At 28.4% G+C, this 13,640-nt stretch overlaps 7 protein-coding genes across 7 annotated transcripts; 3 read left to right on the top strand and 4 right to left on the bottom strand.

Annotated features, from left to right (window-relative positions):
- Positions 1 to 26: 26 nt before the first annotated feature.
- Positions 27 to 1,376, top strand: FG386_000447 (GTP binding protein; the record flags this gene model as incomplete). Its single annotated transcript, XM_067339797.1, has 1 exon — positions 27 to 1,376. One exon carries the CDS (start codon positions 27 to 29, stop codon positions 1,374 to 1,376), a length of 1,350 nt encoding a protein of 449 aa, XP_067196493.1.
- A 23-nt stretch (positions 1,377 to 1,399) lies between these two features.
- Positions 1,400 to 4,927, bottom strand: FG386_000446 (uncharacterized protein; the record flags this gene model as incomplete). The annotated part of the gene is made up of 1 exon (XM_067339796.1): positions 1,400 to 4,927. The coding sequence occupies one exon, from the start codon at positions 4,925 to 4,927 to the stop codon at positions 1,400 to 1,402; it is 3,528 nt and encodes a 1,175-aa protein (XP_067196492.1).
- A 253-nt stretch (positions 4,928 to 5,180) lies between these two features.
- On the top strand, positions 5,181 to 6,025 carry FG386_000445 (uncharacterized protein; the record flags this gene model as incomplete). The annotated part of the gene is made up of 3 exons (XM_067339795.1): positions 5,181 to 5,387; positions 5,437 to 5,801; positions 5,854 to 6,025. 3 exons carry the CDS (start codon positions 5,181 to 5,183, stop codon positions 6,023 to 6,025), a joined length of 744 nt encoding a protein of 247 aa, XP_067196491.1.
- A 97-nt stretch (positions 6,026 to 6,122) lies between these two features.
- Positions 6,123 to 7,220, top strand: FG386_000444 (uncharacterized protein; the record flags this gene model as incomplete). The annotated part of the gene is made up of 1 exon (XM_067339794.1): positions 6,123 to 7,220. The coding sequence occupies one exon, from the start codon at positions 6,123 to 6,125 to the stop codon at positions 7,218 to 7,220; it is 1,098 nt and encodes a 365-aa protein (XP_067196490.1).
- Positions 7,221 to 7,864: 644 nt separating this feature from the next.
- On the bottom strand, positions 7,865 to 8,383 carry FG386_000443 (p23 co-chaperone; the record flags this gene model as incomplete). Its single annotated transcript, XM_067339793.1, has 1 exon — positions 7,865 to 8,383. One exon carries the CDS (start codon positions 8,381 to 8,383, stop codon positions 7,865 to 7,867), a length of 519 nt encoding a protein of 172 aa, XP_067196489.1.
- A 1,988-nt stretch (positions 8,384 to 10,371) lies between these two features.
- Positions 10,372 to 11,706, bottom strand: FG386_000442 (uncharacterized protein; the record flags this gene model as incomplete). The annotated part of the gene is made up of 1 exon (XM_067339792.1): positions 10,372 to 11,706. The coding sequence occupies one exon, from the start codon at positions 11,704 to 11,706 to the stop codon at positions 10,372 to 10,374; it is 1,335 nt and encodes a 444-aa protein (XP_067196488.1).
- A 1,498-nt stretch (positions 11,707 to 13,204) lies between these two features.
- FG386_000440 (uncharacterized protein) lies at positions 13,205 to 13,513 on the bottom strand (the record flags this gene model as incomplete). The annotated part of the gene is made up of 1 exon (XM_067339790.1): positions 13,205 to 13,513. The coding sequence occupies one exon, from the start codon at positions 13,511 to 13,513 to the stop codon at positions 13,205 to 13,207; it is 309 nt and encodes a 102-aa protein (XP_067196486.1).
- Positions 13,514 to 13,640: the final 127 nt, after the last annotated feature.

Here is a 13,640-nt window from a genome sequence, read left to right as displayed (position 1 = left end):
ACAGATATTAAAAAGGAAGTGGCGGTATGAGACCCTTTATTATTTATATTTCGGCGTTATTTGTTGTTGGAGAAGTGTTTCAATTTATGTTCCGTATTCAAAAGGAATATGTAATAGGTTGTGTTGGAAAGCCATCATCAGGAAAATCAACTTTCTTCTCTGCAGTTACAGAATCAACAGCAAAAATAGGAAATTATCCTTTCACTACGATAGAACCAAACATTGGTATTGCACATTACGTTACTAGTTGCCCTTGCAAGAAGTTTAATGTCCAGTGTAAACCGATTTATGGATATTGTAGTGAAGGATTTAGATACATTCCTGTAAAGATTATTGATATTGCTGGGTTAATACCTGGAGCTCATAAGGGAATTGGACTTGGAAATAAGTTTTTAGACGACCTTAGAATTGCTCATGTTTTACTCCATATAATTGATGTTAGTGGAAATACTAATGAAAAGGGAGAAGAAACAATAAATTATGATCCAATATATGATCACGATTGGCTTTGTACTGAAATAGAAATGTGGATTTTCAATAATATATACTCGAATTGGTCATCAGTAATAAGAAGGAGTAAATCATCTAATTCTACAGTAACTAAACTACTTCTTGGTCAATTTTCTGGATATGGATGTAATGAATCTATGATTTTAAAGCTTGTTTCAAACTTGAAAATTAACGATTTCACAGATTTTTCAACATGGGACAAAGACGATATCATTGGTTTAGTTAGGGAGTTCATTAAAATCAGATTTCCTTTTGTAATCGTTTTGAACAAGTCTGATGTTGTAAGTGAACAGTGTGACTCAAATATAGTTAGATTTTATGAGAAATATAGCGACAAGCACAAAATTGTAATCGCTTCTTCTTTAGCAGAGTACTTTATTAAAAAAATGGTGAGGCAAAACTATATCAAGCTCGTATATAATACAAAAACTTATAATTATGACTCATTTATAACCAGTGAAGAACTCAAGAATGGTCAAGATATTTCTCTTAAGAAACTAGATTGTAAACAAAAAACTAGATTGGATAATATCAGGGATATGGTATTATTTAGACATGGTGTTACTGGCTTACAAGATGCAATAAATATTGCAATTGAAATATTGGACCTAATTCCAATATTCCTAGTGAAAAATTTGAAAAATTTTTCAAACAACAGTTCAAATGATGATGTAACGAACTGTGCATTTCAAGAATGTATATTGGTTCCAAATGGTATATCCATCAAAAATTTGGCAAAATTATTACTAGGTAACATTAATAAAAAAGTAATATCTATTGAAACAGTTGGTGGGATACAAATTTCCGAAAATCAACTTCTTTCTAAAGAATTAAATATTATAAAAATTAATACAGAAGATTTTTAATTTTTTTTTTGGAGAGATTTTGTTCATTCCTCTCCCGATAATTCACCTTTTAAATGAAAGTTTTCAGAATACAAATTAAAAATGTCATGATTTTCAAATGATTTTATGAGTTCACTTTTAGAACTGCACATAACAATTGCATGTTGAGTTAAACAATAACTTTCTTTATCTGATTCGTAAATTGCTTGGTATAGATCACCTTTATTTAGCACAAAGTTATCTGAGAACACCCCCAAATTGCTACCTATATTTACAGGATCTTGACTAATATTTATTGTCTTATTCCCGAATAGATAGTCAATAGAACTACATAATATATAACCAGTTGGACATTTGCAATTTGTTTTTGATTCAGTTTGTTCTAATTCATCTCTAGCTACTTCCATTGGCTTACAATTTGAATGTGAAATTATTGAATGTTCTATTAAATTAATTAACACAGTACCATTCAATATTTTATAAAGATCTAAATCTACACTTTTACTCTCTTCCTCAATTACATTGGGTTCTATTGAATTACTTTCATTTGACGTTTTATTCAAGTCGGATCTATATTTTGAAGAAAGATATCCGAAAATATCATTTATTTTGTCAAAAAATTTATCTTTTATGCCTTTTTGGTTGTTTTTATTGAATTCTGAATATAAATCACCATTTGAAATTAGTATTTCATCATGCGAATCTTCCAAGTTAGTTCCAGTAGAGTTATTATTTACAATTAACTCTGAATTTGAGCTATTCATTTCAGTCGGAATATTGCTTTTATTAAATGACTCTTTTATCATACTTGAATAATCGTGGTTTTCTGTATAATTTTTTAGTGAAGAAAATAATTTGCTTATAAATTCTGCGGTTTCCGGATAACCATCTCCTATAATTGACTTATCTTTAAGGGTTAAGTTGTTATACAGTTCATCACTTACCTTCCCATTAATAAATATTTCTGAAACAATATTAGAAACGAGGTCTTTGTCGATTAAATCAAAATTAGACAATAAAGAATCAATAAAATTGCCTTTGTGATATTTACCATCTGCACCAATAACTTTTTCATTTAAATCAACATTTAACAAATATACAGTGTTATTTATTATTATATTTTTTACTTCATTAAATAAAGCCTTAGCAACTGAAGATATTGAGTACTCAATATTGTCATACTCCTTAACAAAATTTAAAGCTACTTTAAGAGCTTCCTTATTTTCTTCTTTAAAGATTTCACTTATAATTTCCTTCGGTTTCTTTGAAATATGGAGTAAAACACTTGTTTGGGGGCATTCTACCAAATTAGAACACTCTTCTTTTTCCATTAGTAAATGTTCGCTACAAGAACCACTAACAACAGTTCTGGCTCTCATCCTAAAACTTGAGATGTTATCAAAACTATTAGAAGAGTGATATTTACATGGTGAACTACATCCGGACCATCCTGACCAAGAAGAGACTATGCAGTTATTTTCAAGTTTACACAATACAAAAGTATTGATGCAATCGGAATCGCTTTTTTTTTCATTGTATTTTTCCCAAACTTTTGATTCACAATTAAATGTTCGATTACCAATGGCTTGTAATAATTTTCCCTTAGATGAGTTGAATCCCGTTTGCATTTCTGAACAAATTTGATTAGCATGATGTTCCCAAGAGGATTTTAAGTTTTCAACTGTATTGGCACTGCATATTTTCATTCCCTCTGGGCATTCACAAGACCCGATAGACTCCTTGTATTTCGTTTCTGAAATCACAAATAAGCACTCTTCAATTCTGTGAAATTTATCTTCGTAGTTCAAGTACTCTAAATTTTCAGATATGTAATCTGAATCGTTTGATTCTTCATTTTGAGTTGGAGAATTAGATATTGTTGGTAGATAATCACAAATTCTGTCTTCATTAAGAGTTATATGATCTTTTGTACAATTGTTTGAAGTTAATTTCCTTTCTCTTCTTTGAACGTAATTACCATCCCCATTTTCGCATGCTGACCACTCTGACCATTCTGTTGTACTGCAGAAGTTATCGTCCTCGATTATTTTTAAACACTTTCTTTTTATTGTTTTTTCTTTGGCACATGCTTTATCACTTACATTACCCTTTCTGTCTGAAACTAGCTGGACTAACTGTTCCTCAAATCCAACCCTTCCATAAGTCGCCGAACAATTTCCCCATGAATCTTCTTTAGGTCTAGTATATTCACAACATCCAGACTTGGAACTACATCCTTGTGTTTGTATCTGAACTTTACACCTATCTAGTTCCTTTGAATGTTCTTCCATTGAAACATAAGATTTTTTAAAGGCTTTATTAGCATCTATTCTTCTTCCCCTAGTTTGAATTCCCCAACCACATTCATTTGTGCAACTGCTCCAACTTGACCATTCGGTGTAAAAATCACAATTAATTGACAATAAATCAGGATCATCATGCAAAAGAAAACTATTTATCCAATATTTATGGTTCGATTCAATATCTGTCTCAGAGTTTTTAAAAGTTGCATTCTCTTCAATTTTGCTGTTAAACCCATTATTATTTGTTTCATTGTTATCAATAAGTTTTGTTTGATTCAATACATCTATCGTTTCCATCAATGCAATAATATCACTTTCATCCTCTTCATCTATATTTAGAAAAATATTTTCTATATATTGAGTTAAAATTATTGGACTTCCTCTATAACCATAGGGCCTAACTTCCTGACTCGATTCACTTAAAATAATTATATCCAATTCATCATTCGTAAAATTTCTCCTTGGAAATAAACTTTTGAAAAATTTTATATTTGTATTTTCAAGAATTCCAGATGAAGATTGAAATATCAATTCTAAAGAGTTTCTAGTAACAGGTCTAATCCAAGAAATAAACCCATATGATGAAATATCGTTTATATTCAAAACAATGTTTGTAACATCACTTTTTTTTAGTTGACTTTCGATCAATTTTCTCTTTTCTTTGTCCGAAGTATTAAATATTGTATATTCAACATTATCTTTTAAATCAGGATCTGATAAAAGATCATAATAAATTGTTGAAAAGCTAACACTTACAATATTAGCACCCTCTTCTAAGTTGGAACTCCCAATATTGGGATAAGTTGTATGATTTGTTTCAACATTTTTAGAGTCTGAATCTGTTTCAAAAAAAAAATCATTATTTTCTTGATTTTCTACATAAGTTTCATTTTTAAAGGAGGTATTTTCATCTTCTTTGGTCTTATTTGAAATATCATTGTGAATAGTAGAATTTGACTTTTTAATAGTTGCGTCAAAACTACTGGAACCATTAAATATGTCTCCGTTAAAGTCAACAAAAAACTCATTGTAAGTTAATTGATTAATATAAACAGGTGAATCATCTTTATTAATACTTTTGTTTACTTTCAATAAGAACGAATGTGAATTATTTAAAGTTAGATTTGAATCACTCTCTGCTGTTTTAAAATTTCTTCCGCTATCTTTGGAAGTTATTATTTTATCAAGATCAACTTTGTTTGTATATGCCCCATTATTAATAATGAGAAACAAAAAAATCTTGAATTTAAAAATTACAAAAAATAACATCTTATTTTAAACTGATAAATAAACGTTTTATTAAACAGAAGAAAATTATAATATTAAATTTATTTTTAACTATTGCACGCTATAAAACCCATTTTTCACACACTCAACGTGTCTATTCCAAACACTTGAAAATTTATTATTGGGTGTTAATATACATTTTTTTTGTCAACAGTTTTAAAATTTTTTTAAAAGATTAACAAGCGGTCTGCCTAAATTTTTTTCTTTTCGGGAATGAGAATATATTTAGTTTAAAATGTTTTTGTTATTGTTCTTTTATTTAAACACTCTCGTTCTGGGAGTATCTCTTTTTCATTCATTAGGGTTATTAAATTTTGGAATAAGTGCTCTTAAATATACTTGTATGTACCTTTCAGTACATCTCGAGGCTTCAAAAAATAAACTCAAATATTCGCTTTTAATAGGACCTTCCGGGTCTGGAAAGACCACGCTACTTTATCAGGTAATTTTAGTTATATTTTAAAGTTTTACATAAATTAACATTATGAAAGCTAAAATATGGTAGATTCTGTGATACTACGACTTCAGTTATTCCTGCAAAAATGAAGGTGAATGATCAACATTATTTAGTTGATATTCCTGGAAACAGAAGGATAATCAACAACTATATAATGAAATACATAAATTGTTCCAACTCAGTGATATTTGTTCTTGACAGTAGTAATAGATCTTCTTTTAAGGAAGCCGCAGAAATAATATACTTTACCATCTTTAATATTTTAAAAGGTAGTTCAGAAATTAGAGGAAGAAAAGCGTCTGGTTTCCCAGAATATAAGTTTATTATTCTCTGTAACAAATCTGATTTAAGTTCTTCTAAGAACTTTAAGTATATCAGAGAGGAACTCGAAAGGAATATGTAAGTTTTCTAATTTATAAATTAAAGAAGATTGACAATTTAATATACTTAGAGATAAAATAAATGCAAATGACAATGACTTGTTGGATGTAAATGTTCGTGGGGAAGTGAAAAACTTTAGTTTCGAAACACTAACATCATTTGATCTACAATTCTTGGAAACTAGCCTTATTAGCATAGATGAAAGAGTCTTTGAAACAATAAGATCTGTTTTATCTAACTAGTTATTTAATAATAATAATAATAATTTTTTTAGTTGTATTAAAATTAATTCTTAGATTTTTTTTACTAATTTTGCGCTCACACTACGATTTAATCCAAATGAAATTTGAAACTAGTAATTTATATATAAAGTTTTCTAGTAACTTACAAAACCAAAGTCTTTGGGAACATATTATAAGGTTATTTAAAGACTCAAACATTACTCATAGCAATGATCTGAGACAGAAAGAGGTCGAATTTTCAAGTGGTGGATCAAATCCCTTAATAAATCTGGAGAATAGTACTTCTGAAGCAGTTATCCCATTCTGTATTATATCTCCAAAGTTTAATTACAAACCACATATAAGCAGAATAAGAGAGATTAACAAAACTCAACATGAAATTGAACGAGAATCAGAAAGAATAAAGTACATAGTTATCTTATTTGTAACTTTTGAAATTTACGATAAAGTAATAAATAGCAATATTCAAGTAGATACAAATTTTGGGCACAAAGTCATTGATATACTTTTTCACGAAATTCAAAAGTACTATTTAATAGATTGTACTAGGTGTATCGTTATATGGATAGGTACAAGAGATTTTTTATCACAAGAATCACTTTTTTTCCTTGAAAATATTAAATTTCCGAGTATTATTGATGATAGAAAAAGTCAAGAAATATCAAAAAAAAATTTCATTGATCAATCTTCTCTTGATAAGTGTATTATATCATTGCTAATTAACAACTCAATTGACAGTATTGAAACCAAAAACGAACTTGAAGCAAGCCAATACCTAAATCATATAATCTCAGCTATAAGCGATGTTCAGAAAAAATCTATGTCTTCAAAATATAAACCTAGAATTTCTTCTTTTTCAAGTGATAGTTTATGGATATCACAACTGCTTCAAATACCCGGATTATCTGAGGACTCAGCAAGGGCAATAGAAAATGTTTATAGAACACCAAGTGAACTAATTAATTATATAGAAAAACACAGTTTTAATTCAAACGATAAACTAGAACCGAGTAAATCAGGTTTTAAAACAAAGTTTGATGATTCGGACAATTTTAGTAAATTATCAAATATTTCATTTTTGTGTTCAAAAGGTCTAAACAGCCGCAAAATTGGAAAGGCTCGTACAAAGAAATTAGTGCTACTATATAATCGTATTTCTAGTTCCAAAGATATACTTTCAGATCCAATTCTATAGAAAGACTGAAATCTGTAGTTTAAGTTAAAATTATCTCTTTAATCTATGTCTTTCTACGCTAGAGTATAAGATAACTTGTTATCTGTTAAAAATACTTCATACAATTTTAAACGAAGAAACGACATATCTTAAAAAAGATATTGTTTTTATAATTTATTGTTTAATAATAAAATTATGATTATAATTTGCAGAAATAATTGGATTCTTTATTATTTTCACTATAATCAGTGTAAGTGAAATTAAAAAGTTTTATGGATTGAAACTCGTTTTATTTTTCCTCTTGTAAAAAATTTGAATGTTGACTATGTTTTAACTTTGTTTTTAAAATTGATAACTCGGCATAAGCATACGTTCCATACCAAGGTTTGAGGTAAATTTGGACAGTTGTATAGAGTACTAATATAATTAAACAGTAAAGCATTTAGCCACTACTATTCGAGAAAATTATGAACATAGAGTTGAGAGTATAAATAACTCCAATAATTTGAATTCAGATTAGAATATTAACTTTTGTCTAAATATTGACAATTTGTCAGAACAGTGTACATAAAAAGACAATAGACAAGTAAATGGAAACAATTAGTTAAATAATTCTAGTGCTAACGTTAGTAAATAATATTTCTAACGATAACAAATTGATAATATTATTTATTATTTGCCTGTTCATCTTCAGAGTCAGCCTTCAACTCTTCATCCTCGAATTCACCTAATCCGTCTTCATCAAAGTTCATATCATCCATACCACCCATTCCATTCATACCACCAAGTTGGCTGAAGTCAAACCCACTCATTCCGTCCATTCCACCAAACATGTCAAATTTATTAGATACATTATCCTCCTCATCTGTATCTACCCATTTATCCCAGTCACATTTGAGCCAACTTTTTGTCTTAGAGATATCCTTAACAATTGAACTCCAGCGCTCCTCTTCCTTCTTCACTAATATAAAATGGAGAGATCTCGTAAGTTGATACTTACTTTCCTCCTTGTTAATCGGTTTTAAGAAGTCTAATCTAAACTCGTATTCGTTTGTATCAATCTTAGCATAGAACTTCAAGAATTCTTCCTCTAATTCAATTTTGTATTCTTTCAGATCTGGAAGATCAACAGTCACAAACAAATTTTTCTTTGTCTGAGCCCACAGAACTCTAGGAAAAAGCATCTTACAAATAAAATCTCGCAAATGAATCAAAAATCCTCAAATGGAGTATTTATCCTCTTATTACTATTCTCCACAGTTATATGAATTGAGACGGGAGCAATTACTAAAATGCGGTAATGTCTAAATTGTGAGTTTGCAAACAAAGAAAAAAAACTTGTGAGAAAAATATTTTTGTATTAAAAATGTTAGATAAAGCTACACTCACACTATAATTATGTATTTAATACCTTTTTATGAATAGAAAACACTATCCCAGTATTATTATCTCTTTATATTAAGACGTTGCCTTTGAGGCTCTGGCATCGATAACATGTGTTAAAACAAAAATAAAATGTGAAATACATACTTATATAAACAGATATTTGTATTTATATGTGTATATAGATATAATTCAATAAATACACTTATATTAGACGCGTTATATATAAATATGCTTCTTAAAAATGTTTGTTATTTAATCTGTAAATATTTTTTCTTTTTTCATCTTTCAATCTACACTTTACCGCAAGTCCACTAGCCGCCATTGTGTGATTTGGGGAGAATAACAGTGTTGGCATGTATAATTTCAACGTTGCCTTGCTTGTTTTATTTTCAGATTAATTATATAATATATTAACTAATGTAATCACTATTGAAAATTTAAATTAGAATTTTGATCTGGCTTTAACCTCTCGTATCTTCTTCCTACTACATTTGTGAAGAGATGTATTTAAATACAAGTAATTGCGAATAACAGTAAAACTTATAAATTCAGGTACAACTATTCTTCAAATTGTTTAATAGGGAGTGTAATTAATTTGATTAATTCTTATTAAGTTTATTTTTAAGAGAAAGATATAATTTTTTTGTTCTGAAACCAGAACTCTGATCTTGGCCCGTATTTTTTTTTCTGGTTTATATGAAATAAAAGTATAGGAGCCAATATGAACATTTATACTTTTTTTTGTATAGTTGCACTATTTAGTGGTTCTACTGGTGTAATCAGTCTCATTATGGGTAGCTTATACTTTTCGAATGTATTGATATTGGAATTACCATCTGGATGTCGCATCATGGATTCTATTGCACTGATTTTCACTGGTATTGCATACATTGCGCTTTTTATTTATTCGGTGTTACAAATAATAAAAAAAAATTTGTTAACAAGTAAACAATTTCCTTCAGTAGAAATGAGACCATTACTAAAAAACTAGTTTGTTGAGTATTCACTTTTTTCAGTTAACAATTTAACAACTATTGATATTACAATGAGACTATCACAAACTTACCACCTTATAACTTGATTTATATGAAAAAGGTACTAATGAAATTGATTATTTTAAAAAAAGCATAAATATTCAATATGTTTTGTTAACTAACATTTTAAATAGATTTAATTTAATAGTTGGATGTTCGTCAGTTAATCACTATGGAAGAAAAATACCGTCAATATAGTTCAATCTCTTAATGTTAATATACCTTCTAAAGTATAATATACCGTCTCCTTTTGTCTGTGCCATAAAGTAGAAACTAGTGAAAAATGCAATTGTAAAACGAACTTCAGAACCTAATACGTGAAGGTTTATCCTGTAGCCCAGATAAATTGTTTAAATACTGTCTTTTTTGAAAGGAATCAGGCGTTGATGGGAGGTTATAAAATAATTACATTAAAGAAAACTTAGGACTTAATTCCGTCAAATTCTATTTTACCTTTTAATATGCAATCAACTATTATGTTTACACTATATCAATTCACAACTTGAGTTCGAAAAAGAAGGCGTAATTATAGACATGAGAAATAAGGGCTGATCTGAAGTATTAATTCAATTAGCTATGATAAATTTAGAAAAAAAAAGATAAATATTTATAAGATTCTTGTGGAAGATTGTCCATTCTAACAATAATTAACAAAAAATTGGTATCCACCTTCAGTTTTTATTGTGATTGAAGGAATTATATTAATGAAATAATCAACCTTAAATTAATCGTGTTCAATTAGCTTTTATACCTTACTGTTTAGTATTATGTATCTTTTTATTAGGATTGCTTCGATCAGTCACATCTATCGTTCTTGTAATAGTTTTATTTAGTGTACTTGAGATCGTCTCTCCATAATTGGAATTATCACTATTATTTTTATTAATATCAAGTTTTTCATTTTTAAGTGGTTTCCTTCTATTATTTAACTTTAAGTTTTTAGAGCAATTGTTTTCTTCGTTACCTTTATGTTTTCTGCTGTTTGAATTCGGGGAACGAATTTTTGAGTCTATTGAGATTCCCATGTCTTCGAGAGTTAGTTGAGTTGAACTTTCCTTTTCCTTGGATAACTTCCCGCTGAGGAATGATTGCTTAAGTTCTTTATGCCATTGGTTCATTGCTTTTCTCTCAGAAATGCATTCTCTCCTGGACTTTCTATTATTGAACCACTCATCTAAAGAATTGGAAATAATTGATTTTTGGGTTGTTATACTAAGCATAGTGATCTCTACAATTTTATAAAGAGAATTGGTTTTTGAAAGCCGAAGATTCTTTGGTTCTGAATTAATCATTTTAACATTGAAGGTCTCTGAAATGTGATCAATACTAAATTTTCTAATTTCTTCCCAGTTTTTTTTTAGATATAGCCAACACATACGGCCTTCTCCAGAACCCATCATTTGAGTAGATATTCCATGGATTCTCGTACCATCAAGATTGAGTACCTCAACAAGATCCTTTCGATAAGATAAATAGCAATATGTAGTCTTGCTAGCGTTAAATAAATCTACAAACTTTTTTACCATCCAAATAGGCATTGCTGCATCAAATGAATAGATGTGTGTTACAGGTTCGAATGAATTCAACACCGTAGCATCGCCTCTGATGAAACCAATACGATTTTTAGGATAGATTAAGTCCTGTTTGTATCGAGCCTCTTTTCTATTATTTTCGATTATAACCTTCGAAATTTCCGTCTTTAACAAATTTTCATAATTTTCTAAAGTGTGCATAACATTTGAAAGTGATAAGTAATATGGGTTCTCATCTAGTTCGATCCCAATACTGGAAAATATTTGATTCTGAAAGGATGCAACAATGCTTGGTGCTCCCCTACCTGAACCAATGTCACAAAATATTGAATTCTCATCTAAACCATATTTTGACATTATCTTGAAAATAGTTCTCAAACTCTTTTCTCTTGTTTCACCGTACATTCCTTCATCTGATGAACCCAAGTTGACATTAACTCCTTTCCAAAGAAAAGAAACACATAGACACTTAACTTTATTACAACACTTGTTTATGGTTATAATATTAACTTTTGCATTAGATTTAGAAGAAACATCTGATGAGCTGTTTTTCATTGTGAAAAATTTAATGTGTTGTGTTCTTTTCCGGAAAGCAAAAGCAGTAGTATATACACAAAGCTGTCGTAAAATAATATATGACTTGCGAACACTAAGGGTGATATTTGAACAAATAGTTACAAAAAAACTTTGTGAATGACTCCGGAAGTCAAAGCTCTTACGTTGAGCTTTATTATAGTAAGTGCTAATTCCCACATTTTTTAGATAACAGATAATGATTCCCGCCACAAAAATTTGTGAATTTATTTATTTCAAGAAATTAAACTATACGTTTGCATTACTGTACTTCTATTTAGAATAACAATATTCTTAATGGCTAATATTACTGAATTAATAACTTACCTCTGGATGTTAGAAATATGTATATTTTAGACACATTGAACTTTATTTTTAATATAATAAGAAAATATATCTTTAGATGATATGTTATTTCTGGAGAAACGTACGGAGTGTGTAGAACTGTTTCTTAATTAAATTTTATTTCTTTTCTATTTTTGTATTTGGTTTCAATAATTTCAGTTTAAATTTTGTAGGCATAACAATATATATATATATATATATAGCACTTAAATCTTCTACCTTCTACTTGCAGAATCTAAAACATGATTTAAAAAAGATAGATATTGATAATTATTTACTAATTATTTCTTTATTTGAAAGAATTGTTAATAAAACCGATATATAGTCACCTAATTAGTATTTCTGTGACGTAATAACCACTTAATAGATTTAAAAGTTGAAATAATCTATTCAAAATGTGTTTCTAGAACGAAAATCTACATTAGCTTAAAAATAACATAATACCTCCTTGAGTTTATAATTTAAGCGTCTATATGTCATATTCAAAGAGACAATTTTCAGTTAGTTTGAATTATCATAAATACAAATCCAAAAGCTCAGTAAAGGAAAATCATTGAGACCAGTTTAATACATTCCTTGTATTATTACTAACATAAATCATTATTTAAATTTATCGTAAACAGAGAAAGAAAATTATCTCAAACTTTAAAAAATAAATCTTAAAATGACCTTATATAGACTGATTATTTGTTTTCATACATAGTTAAAACTTGTTTCAAAATAATACCTTAGCGTTAAAAATAAATCCCATGAATCAATGTATCAGAGCGTTTTAAACGAAAATGTATGAAATTTTTAAAATAACTACTTTATTAAAGTTAAATAAATCCATTTTATAGATTTTTTAATTCAAATAAATGTCAATTAATATACTAAAAAGTGTAGATTTTGTGTTCCTTTTTATAAATTATCATAGATTTAAAATAAATTATGAGCAAACAAAATATATAATTACTGAGAAATATATGCAAAAATTGAAAATAGCACCCTAAAAACTTTTTTTTGTCATAGAACCAGAATTTTACACATATTAATTAAATAAAAATGGTTTCTAAATTCTTCAATTGTTTAATCCACTAATTTGGTCGTTACATTAATCTGAAATAATTTAATGTTAACCTTTTATCATGTAATGTTAATTGTTATTTTTTTCGGAGATTAAGTGATCTAAATATTCACGTTTTAGCCTTTTGAGTTCTCTTGTCCTCCATTTCATGTACTCTGATTCTTTATCATCGTTACTAATTTCAACCATTTGACCCTCATTATGTTTGTTATTTTCATTAAGTAAAGAGGAATAAAGTTCAGAACGATTCAAAGTGCAAACTTCATATTTTATTCTTTTGTCACGTAAAATACTTTCATTCAGGTCTTTATTGCGCTTCTCTTCTTCAATAATTGTATTTCTATTTCTTTTCGGCACAAATTTTGGGTTCCAGTCCATATGGTGTAGTAAGTTGTAAGTAAATACATAAAATCAATACTATGGCGCATTTATTACAAAATCATCTAATTCTTTTTCTTGAGCCAAACGAAAGGAGTCCATGTCATAATGAAGTGCAATTTAAAAA

The sequence above is a fragment of the Cryptosporidium ryanae genome, assembly GCF_009792415.1.
Source record: "Cryptosporidium ryanae isolate 45019 chromosome Unknown contig_13, whole genome shotgun sequence".
NCBI classification, from domain to species: Eukaryota; Apicomplexa; class Conoidasida; order Eucoccidiorida; family Cryptosporidiidae; genus Cryptosporidium; species Cryptosporidium ryanae.
The sequence above is the reverse complement of the archived record's forward strand: the minus strand, read 5'-3'. Positions and strand labels throughout refer to the sequence as shown.